A 16,370-nucleotide genomic window follows, 5' to 3' on the forward strand; every position below is an offset into this window, starting at 1 on the left:
AGACCTAAGAGCCAGCAGGCAGGGCACAGAGGTCCTTCCGCTTTGCTGTTTCCCGCTAGCATCCCCCCTCGCCCCCAGAGCAGGCTGGGCTGGGGTTGTGCCTGGCTGTCTCACTCAGGCCAGCACGGCCAAGGCACCCACGGATGCCTGCACTAAGTCAGTCCCAGTGCTAGCCCTCGTGCTTCTACAAGTCCATGGACTCAAGGATGGCTGGCACCACCAGGTGCTGGAAGAAGCTGGAATGATCCTCCCCTAAAGTCTACCAGCCAGGGCGTGGCCCTGCTGACACCCTGATTTCAGATTTCTGGCCTCCAAAGAGAGAGAGTATAAATTTATGTTATTTTAAGCCACCCTGTATGGTACTTGTTAGAGCAGCCACAAGAAGCTATCACACTTAAACAACCGCTGTAACAGGCACACACACAACCCCACACACGTGCGTGTGTGTGAACACATATATAAATGCTCAAACACATCCCTTCTTTTCAACAATACTCAGTGAGCACTTCCTGCCTGTGAGCCAGGTCCTGCACTGGGCAGTGACTAAATCTGTGCCTTCATGGAGCTGACCTTCTGCGGAGGGGCAGTGGCTCATCAGTACCCACTTTGCCATCCAGAAGTGCATGAAGACATGCAGGTGACCACATACACACAGGAGGCAAACAACAGCCAAATGACCAGAGAGGTGGGAGGATGAGGAAGGACCCATGACTTTCCCTGGGCAGACAGGTATGGCAGTCCAGCCTCAGGCACCTGGAGCCAATGTATGTGTCTACACACACACACGTGCACATGTGCACATGCAGAGGATGACTGGGGAGCTTCTTCCAAACGACATGGGGGGCTGGCTGAGGTTTGGCCTTACAGCTCCTATGGCCTGAGCTGTGGTCTTGTGGGGGAAACATATAAATAGAAGTGGCTGGTGGATAAGGGGACAGTCCACCTTTGGGTCAGCAGGGCCTGGCTGGGGGAGTTGGGAGTGGGTGGCTGGAGGCCTCTGGAAGAACAAGCTAAGGCCTGGAGGACAGGAGGACTCCAACTTGCAGGCCTGTGCCCCCCATGTACCCAGGCTGCTCCACTGGGCTGGGGGAACAGGGAGCTGGCAGGGCTGATTATATCTTATCCTGGGTCGGGTGCCCGAGCAGAAATGGGATTGTTTTACCTCCTGTCCTGGTCCCCCACCCCATCAGTCCAGAAGAAACCCTCCTTTGCAGGACTGAGGGAAGGTCCTTCATGGATCTTAGTACCTATCCCCTACTATGGTCCCTTTTCCCTAACAGGATGAAACCCTAGGGAAGTTCAAAGCCTGTTCGAGTGTGTCTGGAGGGCAATTGGCGCCTGGATCAGGGAGCTGCAAGGCAGGTTCTAGTGGAGAAACGTCGTCAAAAAGAGTCAGTGTATCCTAGGACCTGGGCGGCACACTAGGGGACCAGCCAGAGGGCAGGGCCAGGATCCAGCTCCCGCTCCATATCGGAGTCCTGCAGGCCTCCCCAAGTCTCAAACAGGCCCTCCTGCAGCCGCCGTAACCCCTCCTCTATCACGCGCCCCTATCACAGCACGCTGCACAGCGCAAGCTCAGATACGTCCAGAGCGAGCAGCTCAGTCAAGCCCGTCGAGCCCTCCCAACTCCGCCCCCTCCGCGCGCGTGTGGGCGGGGGCCCTAGGGGCGGGGTCTACGTCGGGGCGGGGCCTTCCCTGGCCCTTAAAGACGGCGGCGGCAGGGCGCGCGCGACTCCACTCGGCAGCGGTGGCGGCCCGGGTGGTGGGGGTCTACGGTGGTTGTGGTGGTGGCGGCGGCGGCGCTGCTGTTCCCCGCGCGGTCCGCGCTGCGCGTGTCGGGCGGCGGCGGCGGCGGCGGCGGCGAAGGAACTGCGGCCCCGGCCCGACCCCGACCCCGGTGAGTGCGGCCCTGCGACCCCGGCCCGGCCTGTCCCCAACCCGGGCGCGGGGATCGGGCCCCGCGGAACCTCGCCGTCCAGGCCTGGGCTCCCGGTGCGCTGGCCGCGGCCACTGACGCCCTCCTTTGTCTGCTCCCTCCTGCAGGGACCCTTCCCTAGCCGCCCCGCGCCCACGGGCCGCCCCCGGGGCCCGTAGTCCCCTCCCCCGCTGGCGGGGCCCGGACAGAAGATGGTGCAGAAGAAAACAGCCGAACTTCAGGGCTTCCATCGTTCGTTCAAGGTGAGGGCCTTGTTGGTTTCAGGGGCGCCCCGGCCTTGGCCACCCGAGTGGCCGGTGGGAGAAGCTCGGAGCTCATCCTTAGGATCCCCAAGGCTCCTGCCCGCCCCCCCCCGCCGGGCCCTGGGGCTGCCCCAGCGGTGTGTGCGCGGGTGGTGGAGTCAGCGACCGACAGTCCAGTCTCATGCGCCCTGGGTCCTCTAGAGGCTTTCCTCTAGGAACTCTAGGCCGGCCAGGGGCCCCTGCCTGTGGGGGCCCTTAGTTATGAGTACCCTGCAAGCCCCAGCTGGTGTATAGCGCAGGGTGGGGCGTCAGCAGGCCACAGTCCTGTTGCCAGCACCATGAGGTCTGTGGGGTCCTTCCTCCAAGAGCCCCAGGCAGGGCTGCAGGGCTGCAGGCCTACCCCTCCCACACATGCCCTCCTAGGTGGTCTGAGGAATGGGATTGTAGATTGGATGCCCCCCACCCACGCTCTGCACCTCCCAGACACCCCAGGCCCAAGTACTATTTCCTGTTGGAGCGGGAAGTTTCTATGGTGGCCCCATAGCTTCAGAGTCTTGGTCTCAGAGCAAGTCTAGGGGGTCGGGCAGGTGCTGGGCAGGGGCTCCAAAGGGCCTGGCCCAAGGGACGCAGTGATGTCAGCAGCCACCCCACCCCGCCTGTCAAGTTATGTAATGGCTTTCCTGGGCCTCTTTGGGCAGGGACCTGTTGCCCTGTAGAGGAGGCAGGACCTGGGTGTGTGTATGTGTGTGTGTGTGTGTGTGTGTACAGAAAAGCGAGACACCAGGGTGGGAGGAGCCAGCCTAGAGTGTTTGGGTTAGAATTCCCAGGCCTGTCCAGCCAGCGTTTCCTGCCAGTGCCCCACCCCGTGCACATGCACGTCATCCCCCCACAGCATAGTGACAGTCTTGGCGTGTCCAAGTGGCTGGGGCTGGGTGGGAGGGAGGTGGACTCAGGATCTCACTGGTGGTGGTCTGTTAACTCCTGGGGCTGGATCTGAGCTGAGACAGGGTCAGTGGGCAGGGCCAGCTCTGCGGTCAAAGCATACTCAAACTTTCTGGATGGTTCCAGCCACCTCCTGCCAAGGCCTGCTGACTGGAGGCCCACAGCCAGCCCTGGGCCTGGCCCGCCTACACTGCCTAGGCCTGAAGGCTGGCGTTTGCAGGCCGCCTGAGAGCCCTGTGCCCTGTGCTGAGGTGGGGCTGGGAGAGTCTCATGGGAGGGAGTAGGGACACTGGACGGGGAATCTTGGCTGAGGTGGCTATCCAGGGTCCAGCCCTTTTGAGTTGGGGGCTGGGACAGACATATGGGGATGGCAAAGGTACACCCATGATCCCCCTTGGGTCCTTGCACCTTTATGCAGTTGTTGGGGACAGCTTCCTTGTGTCCTAATCATCCCCTTCATCCTATTCATCCCCTTTTGTGGCTTCCCTGGGGCCCCTCGTTTCAGGTGGAAGATGGAGACTTACCAGAGCATTGACTACAGTCCCCATGGGAGCCAGTCTGCCCCAGGAGCAGGGGCAGGGGCTGGTGGATGAGTGTCAGCAGACTGGCTGCAGTGGTTCCTTCCTCCCTTTCCCCTGTACCTCCTAACAAATATCTGCAGGGTGGGCAGGGAGGCTGGGAGGGCCGGCCTGTTATTCAGCTGCTCCCTCTGACCTCTGCCTGCCCCCTCTGCAGCTGGCCTGGCTTCCGGGCTTCTTGTCTGTAGGAATCTGGCCTGGCAGAGTGGGCCCCTCCGGGTGTCCCTAGGGTTCTCCTGGAGTTTCTTCTCTGTTGAATGACTCTCATCCCACAGCCCCAACCCCAGCTGTCACGAGGCCCAGAGAGGGCCAGTGACTTAGCCCAGTTCATCCAGCATTAGCCCTAGCACCTGTATTGCAGATACAGGCTCCCCCACCCCATGCCCACCAGGGCCCTGACCTCCTGGCCCCCCACGAGGTTGGGAGTTAAATTAGAACTAACTCCTGAAGGAACCCAGCCAGGTCTCAGTGCCCCAGCCTTGAAGTGTTTATGTGAGGGGCTGTCAGTCCTCACGCAGGATCATCTGCTCTGCAGAAATGGCTTTATCCCAGGAGCCCTCTATTTGCCACATAGGAGTTTTCTCCAATGCCCAGCTACCTGTCTTTCTTGGGCAGGGTCTGGTGACCTCTCCCTAGTTCCGGGGGCCACCCAGTGACCTTGAAGAGGCCCTTCTCTGACAGGGCTAGTTTCTTTGCTGGGCACTAGGCCTGTGAAGGTTGCCCTCCTAGGGGTATCTGGGGACAATGCAGGCTGTGGCCCTGGCAGAGGCAGCCCAGTGTTCATGCTAGAGCCTGTGGGTGCCTCTCCTGTGAGCTGCGGGGGAATGGTGGAACAGGAGAGAGAGCAGCATAAGGCAGGGAGGTTGATGGCGCCCCATTACAGAGGAAGGGCTGAGCCCAGGAGGCTGTGGGAAAGCAGGCAGGGCAGCTAGCTGGGAGCTCCACCCTAGAGCTGATAAATCACCCCGCTGCTGACAGCTCTTCACCTTTGATCCCCAGCCAGCTGTCCCCATTTTGCAGATGAGCAAATCAAGGTACCCACAGTGACTCGCACCTGCTCCCTGGCGGCCCCAAGGGCCCTGGGCTGGGGGTAGAAGGTCTATTTCTTCATGGTCAGTCAGAACCAGGCTTTCTCTCCCTTGGCTTATGTACGCAGGCCAGGTCACTCTGTGATAGACAGCCCTGGCAGCAACAGGGCCTGAGAGCTTACTCCTCTTCTCCTCTGCAGGGGCAGAATCCTTTCGAGCTGGCCTTCTCCTTAGAACAAGCCCACCCCGGGGAGACTGACTTCAGCCTGGAGTGCCCAGCCCGCCCTGGTGAGGGGCCCAGGAGGGTGGGGACTGGGTCGGAGGGCTAGGTGGTACCTGCGAGCTGCAGGGGCCAAATGGGCCTTATGTCCCGGTCTCCTGATGTAGATATGCCCACGAGCCAGCCCATCGACATCCCAGATGCCAAGAAAAGGAGCAAGAAGAAAAAGCGGTGCCGGGCAACTGACAGCTTCTCGGGCAGGTTTGAAGGTGAGTAGGGTGGGCGGAGCCAGGGACAGTGGGGAGATGACTAGGCCACCCAGGGTGGCTCTCACTACCACCCATGCTCCCCAGATGTCTACCAGCTGCAGGAGGATGTGCTTGGGGAGGGTGCCCACGCCCGTGTGCAGACCTGTATCAACCTCATCACCAACCAGGAGTATGCTGTTAAGGTGAGCACAGTGCCCTCACCTGTCCCCTTACCTCTTCCCAGCAGCGCCTGGGATCTGGTGTGGACCCTGGTAGTGGGAGGAAGGCAGCTGGCATTCAAGCTCCTGGACTCAAAACTGGGGAAAACCAGTGTCTAAAAATGGCCCCAGGGCCAGTGACTCAGGCTACCCCTAGGAATCCAGGTCAGCCTGCACCGAGTCCCCACATCCAGGCAGAGACGGGAAGTGACTCTGAAGGGCAGCCCCTTATGCCGGTGGCTGAGAACCTGGTACCAGAATGGCCACTAAGAGTGGGGCAGGGCTTTTATCAAAGCTGATACTCGCCTGCTGGGTAACCTCAGGCTGGCCCCCAGGGACAACGAGTGTCCCTGGGTTAGTTACTAGGATTAAAAGGCAATACCATGCTTAGGGCTCAGCATTGAGGGAGACCAGGGGAGAGCCTCCTTCGTGCTCCATGTGGCCTCTGACCCAAGGTATGGCCTGGGACCTGTGGCCCTGTGACCTCTGTTGTCTGACCAGACTGTTGGACTCTGCATTCCAAGAAACCTTCCAGGCTCTTCTCACGACCCTGCATTTAGGCTGGGCGGGGTTTCAGGAGGCTGGTTGCCCAGGCGGGGAGGCCAGGTGCTCCCTGGCAGGTACGGCTGACCAGAAACTTCAGGCTGTGGTGGAAGTCCAGTCACAAAGGTGGCTGTGGTCGCTGCCCCCTGGAAGCTCCCAGGTGCAGTGGGCAATGGTGTGGAAGAATTAAACACTTAGAATGGAGCCCTGGCTGGTGTAGCTCATTGGATTGAGTGTCAGCCTGCCAGCCAAAAGGTCACCAGTTCAATTCCCCGTTTGGGCACATGCCTGGGTTGCAGGCCAGATCCCCAGTGGGGGTATGCAAAAGACAAGTGATTATTTCTCTCACACATCGATGCTTCTCTAAATAAAATCTTAAAAAAAACAAAACAAAACCCAAACACTTAGAATGGAGCACCTTGTGCATACCAGGGGTATCTCTGAGCACCTTTCCCCTAAGGAGCCTGCTGGGGAGCCTGGCTTACTGTCACTGTTTGACAGATAGGGAAAGAGGCCCTGGAATCTGGTTCTTTTGCCCCTCTTTGGGACAGGTGTGTTTGTTACTAGATACGTGGGACAGTGCATACACCCAGATCTTAGAGGCCAGTGGGCTTGTGTGCCTGCCTGCTGCAGGACCCTGGCCCATGGAACACACTGCATTCCTTTCCTCAGGGCTGCTGTGGTGGGCAGGGAGCCCTGGGCATGGGTGGTGACACAGCCTGCTCACACTCCCAACCAAGAGGGGACCTGAGGCACCTTCTGACCCACCTCTCTGTGAGCAAAGGTGGCCGGAAGGTCATGTGGGTGATGGGCCCAGAACCTTCTGGCCCTGAGCTAGAGCTCCTGGGTGCCAGGCAGGGCTGGGACTGAAGTGTGGGTTGGTTTGCCAAGGCTCTGGAGTCTGGGGGGCTGGGTCTGCTGGTGGGCAGCAGGGCCACTCTGGGCTGGCCTGAAACACCCAGGCTCGTGGCGCCACAGACATCAACACAGACTGGTGTGGGACTAGGGAGGCAGGACTTGGCACAGAGGCAAGTGGGTATGACTTGGCTGGCAGCCAGGTGCCCAGAGGCCCCTCTAGTACCCTGGGTGGTATGGGAGCCAACACAGTGGCCACCCGTTTCCTCGTCAGGAAGGAGACGCTTCTCAGTCTAAGGGAACCTGCCATTGTGAAGAGGTATTCCCAGGTCCCAAACACATCCCTGAGGCTTGTCAGGGTCAGGAGTGGAGAGGGCCTGGCTCCTTTTCTCTGCCTTCCTGTCCCACTCACCCCTCCCTCGGTGTTGCTCAGGAAACACATTGCCCCACTATTTGTGCTGATAATGCAGTTCTGACTTCTGGCAAATTCTGGGTCCCCATAGGAGAGCTCTGCTTTCTAGAGCTTAACGATCTAAAGCTCTAACAGTTTCAGGCGTGGCACAGGGAAAGTTTTTGGTGGGGGCCCCTTGGGCTTTGGAAAGTCAGGCTGACCCATCTGCTGTGTTCCCCCACCCCCACACCTTTCAGATCATCGAAAAGCAGCCGGGCCACATTCGGAGCAGGGTTTTTCGGGAGGTGGAGATGCTGTATCAGTGCCAGGGACACAGGTAATGTGACTCACCCTCAGCCCCAAGCCATATTTTAGCAGATGAATGGGCCTGAGAGCCTCTTACCCGCAGCAAGCATGTAGGAAGCTCCCACTGTGTTCCGGGCCATTGCGGTTGGGCCCAATGTTAGGGAGCAGTTCAAGGTTGGCGAGGTGGAAGGAGGCCTGTGGACCAGTCCCAGCCTTCCTGTGGGCAGGTGGAGGTGGGGAGGGCAGGCCCCTCCTGGACTGGGCATGCACAAGGGCCTTACTCCTATCCTCACTCCTGTCCTGCCCCCATCCCTCCTGCCCCAGGAACGTTCTGGAGCTGATTGAGTTCTTCGAGGAGGAGGACCGCTTCTACCTGGTGTTTGAGAAGATGCGGGGCGGTACGTGGGGGTCCAGGAGACATGCCCAGAGAGGTCCTAATGAGCTGTGGGCTCAAGGCCACCATGAAAGACCTTTTAGAGGGTCCTCTACACCCAAGGGGGGGGGGTTGGGGTCTGAGCTTCCTGTCCACACAGTAGCTCTGTTCAAGAACTTTGGGCTGAAGGAGGCCAGAGTGGGGACTTCCCTGCCGGGTGGGAAGGGCTGCTGGGTGGTGGCCTGGGGACACAGAGGTGATCCTTACACATTTTTTTCCCTCCATCATGGCCTGGCCCCAGGCTCCATCCTGAGCCACATTCACAAGCGAAGACACTTTAATGAGTTGGAGGCCAGCGTGGTCGTGCAGGACGTGGCCAGCGCCTTGGATTTCCTGCATAACAAAGGTGGGTTGTCTGCTCAGGGTGCCACCTATTTCTCACCATCCTGCCTGGGTTCTGTGGGTGTCCAGCCTTGCCCCCAGCACACCTGCTCAGGGCTCCTGAAAGATATGCCCACCCCACCCACTGACCCTGCCTCTTGGTTCTACCCACAGGCATTGCCCACAGAGACCTAAAGCCAGAAAACATCCTTTGTGAGCACCCCAACCAGGTATGGGAATGGGGCGGGGGGGGGGGGTGCGGCGGTGGCATTCCCTGTGGGATGTGGTGGATGGGGCCCTGTGCAGGTTGGACAGGAGCCCCACCTCACTCCCTTCCCAAACCCCTCCCAGGTCTCCCCTGTGAAGATCTGTGACTTTGACCTGGGCAGTGGCATCAAACTAAATGGGGACTGCTCCCCCATCTCCACCCCAGAGCTGCTAACTCCGGTGAGGGCCCCAGGGTCAGGCGCAGGCTGGGAATGGGGCGGGGGGCGGGGGGGGGGGGGCAGGTGTTGGGGAAACTGGGACTGCATCCTGTCCCAAGCTAAGATACTGAGCTACTCACACGCTGGGGCCTCGGAACTCTGGCTTTCCCTTAGCAACAGCCGATGATTGGCCTTTCGGGTGTGATAGGGCGGGGCCGTGGTCAGGCAAGGAGGGGCGGGCCGTCAGCACCTGTTGATTGGGCTGGGGTTGGGGTTGAGGCGGGGCCAAGGTAAGGGGGCGGGGCTGGCACTCGTCATCAGCCTATGATTAGCCAGGCAGGGTTGTCATTCATAGCGGGCTCAGGCTCAGGTGACTGGGCGGCCCTGTGCCTCTGTTACTCTGGGAAGTCCCTGTAGGTTGCCCCCTCCTCCTCTGCGTCTTGTCACACACACCCCCTCCCTTTCCCACAGTGTGGCTCTGCAGAGTACATGGCCCCTGAGGTGGTGGAGGCCTTCAGCGAGGAGGCCAGCATCTACGACAAGCGCTGTGATCTCTGGAGCCTGGGTGTCATCCTCTACATCCTGCTCAGTGGCTACCCACCCTTCGTGGGCCACTGTGGCAGCGACTGCGGTTGGGACCGCGGTGAGGCCTGCCCAGCCTGCCAGGTGCGCAAGGGACCTGCTGTGCGCCCCCACCCCTTGCGCTGTGCGGCTCTCAGTGCTTGGTCCCCGAACGCTGACCGCATCCACATAGTGCTGGCCTGACCTTCGCAGGTTTCTTGAGGCTCTTGGGGTCCCCTCCCCTATAGCAGAGAACAGTTCGTTCAGGTGGCTGCGGTGGAGTGAGGCCTATGGTTTGGGGTGACGGGGCTCCTGTTTCCTGTATAGGGCCGGAGGCCCAGAATTCAGATCAGGGAGCCCTCAGGAGGGCAGCTCTCCAGAGCTTGTTGTCTGAGTAGCCAGTCCAGGGTCCTTGTACGTGGTTCCTGGGCCTCAGGGCAGGGCTCAGGACCCTGGCAGAGCCTGTCAGTGTGGCAGCCCCCCAGGGGTCCAGACTTGCCCATCAGATGTCTGGGCCCTTTGGGCTGTGGCTGACCCTGCCTGCGGGTCCTCCCCCAGAACATGCTGTTCGAAAGCATCCAAGAGGGCAAGTACGAGTTTCCCGAGAAGGACTGGGCCCACATCTCCTTCGCTGCCAAAGACCTCATCTCGAAGCTGCTGGTTCGCGATGCCAAGCAGAGGCTGAGCGCTGCGCAGGTCCTGCAGCACCCCTGGGTGCAGGGGGTGAGTACCAGCCCCACTGGGGCCAGCAGGGCATGGGGACTTTGCCTCTGTCCAGCCCCCAGTGGCCCAGGTTGTGATTCAGAACAAACGTGGGAGAACCCTCGGGGCCCAGTGTCAGCCCCCTGCTGCGGTGTGGTTCTGGGGCTTGGTCACGGTCATCCTCGGGCCCAGGAGCCCCAGGAAATCTCCCCCGCCTGCTGGCCAGGTTGGGGCGGAGCTGCAGGAGCTGCTTAGCAAATCCCCAGCCTGTGCTCTGGAGCTCTCAGGCCTCTTCCCGCCTGGCACAGAGCAGCAAGCTAAGGTCAGCCAGGGAGCAAATGGGTGGGCAGCCAGCCTGAGACAGGGTTCTGTTCCCTCTGACCCCAGAAGAGCCTGGCATTTCTCCCTGCCAGTGGTCATTCAAGCTGGGACCACCAGGGCAGGGCGCCCAATGGTAACCCAGAAGAAGGGGCTCTGAATTCTTGCTGGGAGTTTCAGGAGACTCTGACTGAGAAGGGAGAAGAGGGCCTGGGCCAGGAATGGTTAGGCAGGGTGGCTGTTGAGCCACCAGGCCTGGGGAGCCGCTGGCCTCCACCACAGGCACTCCTGAAACACCCGCTTCACCCCAGCTTGCCTCAGCCTCCAGGCAGGTGTACTCCTTGACCCTCGGTGTCCCAGACAGCTGCAGGCCTGGGAGGGCTGGCCCTGGGGAGGGCGGGCCTGGCTCTGTTCCTCACTCTGCCTCCCTGGTCCCCTTGCAGTGCGCTCCGGAGAACACCCTGCCCACGCCCATGGTCCTGCAGAGGTGAGGCCCACGACCTCTTGGGGCCTGGAGGGGGAGCCCCTAGTGCAAGGGGGTTTTGTGTTAAAAGTTAAATTCTTTAAAAAGACAAAATCAATCCCCTTTAAGTTATAGGGGAAGCAGCTCAGGCACGGGGCGTCCTTGTACTCAGTGACGGGTTAGGCCCTGGGCTGGGGTTGGGGGCACTGAGGGCCTGCAGCCCCTCCCCCAGGGCACTGCACGGACCCTGGGGTTCCAAGGGAAGCAGGGGGTGCAGCTGGCAGCCATCTCCCCCTCTTTGGTGACTTTCTTGCTCTGTCCCTAGGAACAGCTGTGCCAAAGACCTCACGTCCTTCGCAGCCGAGGCCATTGCCATGAACCGGCAGCTGGCCCAGCGCGAGGAGGACGAGCTGGAGGAAGTGGAGCAGGGCCAGCCCGTGGTCATCCGACCTACCTCACGCTGCCTGCATCTCTCCCCACCGTCCCAGTCTAAGCTGGCCCAGCGGCGGCAGCGAGCCAGTCTGTCAGCAGCCCCTGTGGTCCTAGTCGGGGACCACGTGTGACCCCTCCCTCCCTCTGTACATTGGTCGCTCCCTCCCCCGTTAGATCTCAAGAGTTTTTTAAGCTATTGCCAGCCAGTGACCAGCGGGCTGCGCTACCCGCCCCCTCCCCCCACCATGGGTTCTGAGTTGCTCAGCTCAGCTGGGGGTGTCTTTTTATATAAAGTTTTTGCTGTTGGGTTTTTCCTTTTTTTCTGTCCCCTATCCCCATTTTTTCCCCTTTGAATGGTGTTAAAAGCAAACAGGTGCCCTGGGAGAAGAGCAGAGGGTGTGTGTGCTGCACGTGCCCCCGCCCCGCCACCCTGGCCCCACACACTCACCTGTACTGTGAAAGGCCCTGTGCCCGTGCCCCTGCCCGATGTGACTCAGGAGAGGAGGACCGTAGCTGTCTTCCAGAGCTGGGGGGCCCCGGAACACACACCCCTCCCCATCCCCGGCCCCACCGTGTTCTCAGGACTGGACCGACCCCGCACCTCCTTTCCTCCCGAAGGCACTCTGGGGGCCGGCAGTGTCCCGAGAGTGGGCCAGTGGGGCGGAGAGCTGCCAACTAGACCCATGCCCACTGGGTGCTCTGTCTCGGGGAGCAGGCCACTGGAGGAATGGGAGGGGCTGGACTGGCACCTGTCAGCCAACATGGAGGTCCTGGAAAGCCCCCCACCCCAGGCACCCAAGTGCCCCTGCTCAGGGCTCAATCTGACCACGGCTGCATCCCTGTTGACCGTTGGGTTGGTGTAGAAGCTCCGTCAGCCCTGCCTCCTCCCCTCCCTGGAGCCAGGGCTGGCAAGGGGTCCTGCTGAATCCCCTCTCCCTCAAAGGCAGCATTTCCACTCTGCCCACCTTCAGGAAAACCGCCCCTCAGGCACCCAGGAACCATCCCACCCCAGTACCCAGGTCAGATGTCGCATGACCCGCTGGGCTTGGGGAGACTCTGACACCCCTCTTTGTCCTCGGGTGGGAAACACTATGCAATACAAGCTTCTTCCTTTGTGCACGCGTGTGCTTCTGCCAGCAGGGCGGCCCCCCCGCCCTCACCAGGGCAGCTCAGCCCGGGTTGCGGCTGGGTCTTCAGGCAAGCCAGCTGGACAGCCCTCTGGCGTCTAGTTTTTCATTCTGTTCCATTAGTTTTTTAAGAACATCAGTTGACTTCCCTTTCCTATTCTTGAAGAATACTTGAATGTCGGGGGGCCTCGTGGGCAGGGGGGCTGGACACTGACCCCTCCCCCGAGTCTTGTACAGTTGTTGCCGTCTGCAGGCCGGTGCCCGTCCCCACCCACCTGACTGTGGGCTGGCCGTTCCAAAGACCCCGGGTGGGGCAGCTGCCCTCCCCTCCATCATAGCTTGCCCATCAGTGGTTCAATGTATCACAACTGGGGGTTCTGCCTTTTTGTGAAAGAAATGAGGCCTCACCCAGCTACAGGTGTTGTGGCCACTTCAGTCTGGAAAGCTGAGCTGTGAGCAGCTTTTTTTTTTCCCCTCAAAGGTGGGACAGCCACTTCCTCTCCCCTATCATGTCTACAGTGCAACCTGGAGGACTGGCCAGAACCGTTACTGTGAATGGGCACCGGGGTCCTAGGGCTCCAGGGCCCCGGGCTGCTAGGCTGCTCTGGCCCTGGGGGAAGGGGCAGTGGCAGTGTTTCCATGTTAAGATGTGTTTGAAAAGACAACTCAAGTTTTTTAAAAGTGGGGGAAAAACACCAAGCACTTTAACTCCACTGTACCAGGCACACTGATGCAGCTCAGTTCTCCTCGACACCAACTGTCAGTGCCGGAATTTTGTATTCTGTTTTATAAGGATTTAATAAAACTCATAAAAACTTGTCCTGGTTTTCTGTTGCCACAAAGCAAGTTGCCCCAAACCTAGTTAGTGGCTTTAAACTGTTGACAGTGATGTGGATTGCAACTCGGCGTGTGGGGCTGGCTCATCTGGGGGGTGGGGTGGGGGGGGTGGGGATCAGGTGGCCCGCTCAGCGTCAGCCCCTGGGACCCTCTGTAGCTTCCCACACAGAGCATCGTGTTTTTGAGGTTCATCCACTCAAGCGAGTACCAGCACTTTGCTCCTTTTTGTGGTAATTCCAGTGTCTGGATAGGCCACGTTGTCTTTCATTTGTCCACGTTACCACTTTTGGCCACTGAATTGTGCTGCTGTGGACACGCTTGCATGGATCTTTTGTGGACGTTTGTGTTCGTTTCTCTTGGGTGGACCCCACAGAAGGGCTGTGAGCAGGGCAGAGACCCGATCGGATGTCGGCTCTGGAAGGACCGTTCTTGTCACCACGTGGAGTGTGGACTCGGGGCCCAAAGGGCCTGGTGAGCCACTGCCACCCTGGAAGGCAGCCTGGCAAGGGACAGCAGGCCTGGTGGGGGCGATGCCGGGCAGATCACAGCGTGATAAACGCCAGGCAGTGTGAGGAGGTGACCCCACCAGAACCTGGGGACAGTCTTGATGCTGAACGGGCGGGAGTGAGAGGGGGCTCTCTGGGTTGTTGGGAGGGAAAGCACACCTGGCAAGGTGTGGGCACTAGGATCCCTGAAGATAGCAGGGTGCAGCAGGTCACCCTTTTCCTGCCTAGAAATCTGAGATCAGGTGGCACACCCTCTTGCCACCTGGCCCTTCAGGAGGGAACCTGGGTACCCTTAAGCCTGCCCCTGCCCCCTCCATTTGTCCGGCTCCCTCCCAGACCCTTCCTCTCAGACCCCACAGCTACCCACCCCCGGGCCAGGCCACCGCCAGCCCCCCTCCAGGACCATGGCTCAGCCAGGTCTCCTGGCCTCCCAGCCCCCAAAGGCCACATCTCAGTTTCCCCAGGCTCCTCTCGTCCCTTGCCTGGCCTCGCCCATGTGTGTGGGTGGGGAGAGGTGGGTGCTACACGCCAAGCCACCACCCTCCCAGGTGGCACGGAACCCTGCCAGTCCATGCCAATGACCGTTCCCTGCCCCCTGCCGCCTGCCAAACCCTGCAGCCCAGCACAGCTTGTTCCCTGAGCCTCTGCTACAGATTTTATGTTGGTGGTTTCCTCTTGGCAGATCCCGCCCTTCCACGTCTCTCCTCCAGGAGCAGCAGGAAAATCCCGGAGCTGGAGCAGCTGGGAGCATTTCCTCGGCTGGCGGCTGCGGCTGCGCTGGCTGCACAGGGCCCAGTCTCCACCTGGGTAAACAGAGACGCCAGCTCGGGCTCCCCGGCTGCCTGCAGGCACTGTCCTCACATGTCCCAGTGGGGGCTGTCAGAATGACATCTGTTACTTGGGGAGCTGCCCTCACTCCCCTTGACGAGACAGCGGCCATGCTGATTTATGTGCAGTGCTAACACAGGAGGGTCAGGCAGGGCTGTGGAAACTTTTCCTAGTAATGGCACAGTTTTCCTGCAAACCTAAAACTTAAAAAGAATACATTTTGTTTTTAAACCGAAGTGAGAGAAGCCAGACACGAAAGGCCATGCAGTGTGTGATTCCTGTTATGTAAAATGTCCAGTACAGACACATCCACAGAGACAGGAAGTGGGTTCATGGTTTTCAGCGGAGGGGGGCGGGGGCAACTGTGATGGGGATGGGACTTCTTTTTGGGGTGATGGTTGCATGACATGGTAAATGTACTAAATGTCATTGGACTGTTCACTTTAAAAGAATGAGGTGTTTGTTTTTTTATCGTCACCTGAGGAAATGCTTATTGATTTTTAGAGAAGACGGGAGGGAGGGAGGGAGAGAAACATCCATCTGGGAAAGAAACACCCACCTGTTGCCTCTTGTACTTGCCCAGAGTGGGGACTGAACCCCCAACCCAGGCACGCGCCCTGACCAGGAATTGAACCTGTGACCTTTCAGTTTACGGGACGACACTCCAACTGACCGAGCCACACTCACCAGGGCTGAATTTCTTCTTAATAAAAATTAAAAGGATGAGCCCCGACCATATTGGTTCAGTGGGGTGGGCATCATCCCCCAAAGTGAAAGTTCCTCACTTCAGCCCCAGGTCAGGGCAGGTATGAGAGGCAACCAATCAATGTTTCTCTCTCATATCTGTTTCTGTCCTTCTCTTTCCCCCTCTCCTCCCCCTTTCTAATTTTTTTTAATTAAAGGGATGATGGGACCAAGTTTATGTAGGGCCTGGTACACAGCAGGTACCCAATAAGTGCACCAGGAGTGATTTAGCACCCCAAGGAATGGGGAGGAGGCTGGGGGTGCCTCCTCCTAGACTTAGAGACTTGCACCAGTTTTCATTCCTGTCATTGTCACTAATCCCCTTGGCAGGCCCTCCCTGTGAATCACCCCACATCACTGTCCTTCTTAATTTTCTCATCTCTGAAGGAAATCCGTGGCTTCCTGGTCTCAGATTCACTCAGAAGAGAGATAAATGGGTTTAAAACAAATCGTGATGGAATTGAGTCAGACATGAGGAAGAACATACACGCGGGTCAAAGCCTGACGGGGTGAGATGAGGTGAAGGGGGGGAGGCCGGATTCTTGCCTCTGGTGTGTGGACAGACAGCCGGAACCCGGCGGCTCTGGTCGAGACTGTGGTCTGTATTCATTCCCTCTGTGAAACCCACGCAGCACTGCCGCCCAGTAAGGTTTGGGGTCAGTGGGCAACCCCATGAAGGTGCCGTGGAATTTCCATCACTCCCTCATGGAGACTCAGTTTCCCCATGGGGAATGTGAGGGCAACAGCGTCATCTCTCTCCTGCCCCAGTTTCCCTTTTGTGACCTCCTGTGAGACTACAGAAGGCTCAGACACCGACGACAGGGGGCTTGCCCAGTGCCACACACGTGTCTTGGTGGGCAGGAGGCCTCCGAGGTCGGGGGTCCCAGAACGCCTACACCAAAGGCCCTTGGAGAGAGCTTCTGGTGAGAGACTACCAAGACACCAGAACAATTTGCAAAATGACAAACAGGGACACACTGGCATTGCCAGAGTTTTATGTGCATGTTCTTTGTGGCACCCACTCCATAGGTAGGGGGGTCCTATGAGGGTTGGGAGGTCGACCCCTGGTTATTCCTGGCCCAAGGTCATTACCCCAGTGACTCAGCCTTGTCCAACTTGTAGACCTTCATTGTGGATTGCAGTCCCCACCTCCCAGAATGATCTTA

At 59.2% G+C, this 16,370-nt stretch overlaps 1 protein-coding gene across 1 annotated transcript; it reads left to right on the top strand.

The window, feature by feature from the left end:
• The first annotated feature begins 1,743 nt into the window (after positions 1-1,743).
• Positions 1,744-13,108, top strand: MKNK2 (MAPK interacting serine/threonine kinase 2). Its single transcript, XM_045831449.1, has 14 exons — positions 1,744-1,897; positions 2,044-2,178; positions 4,927-5,014; positions 5,114-5,215; positions 5,300-5,397; positions 7,459-7,538; positions 7,832-7,905; positions 8,182-8,286; positions 8,436-8,491; positions 8,613-8,708; positions 9,158-9,352; positions 9,806-9,970; positions 10,711-10,754; positions 11,056-13,108. Exons 2-14 carry the CDS (start codon positions 2,128-2,130, stop codon positions 11,291-11,293), a joined length of 1,392 nt encoding a protein of 463 aa, XP_045687405.1. The 5' UTR covers positions 1,744-1,897; positions 2,044-2,127; the 3' UTR covers positions 11,294-13,108.
• Positions 13,109-16,370: the final 3,262 nt, after the last annotated feature.

This window comes from Phyllostomus hastatus, unplaced genomic scaffold, assembly GCF_019186645.2.
Source record: "Phyllostomus hastatus isolate PE091 unplaced genomic scaffold, TTU_PhHast_1.1 phas_contig_159, whole genome shotgun sequence".
NCBI classification, from domain to species: domain Eukaryota; kingdom Metazoa; phylum Chordata; class Mammalia; order Chiroptera; family Phyllostomidae; genus Phyllostomus; species Phyllostomus hastatus.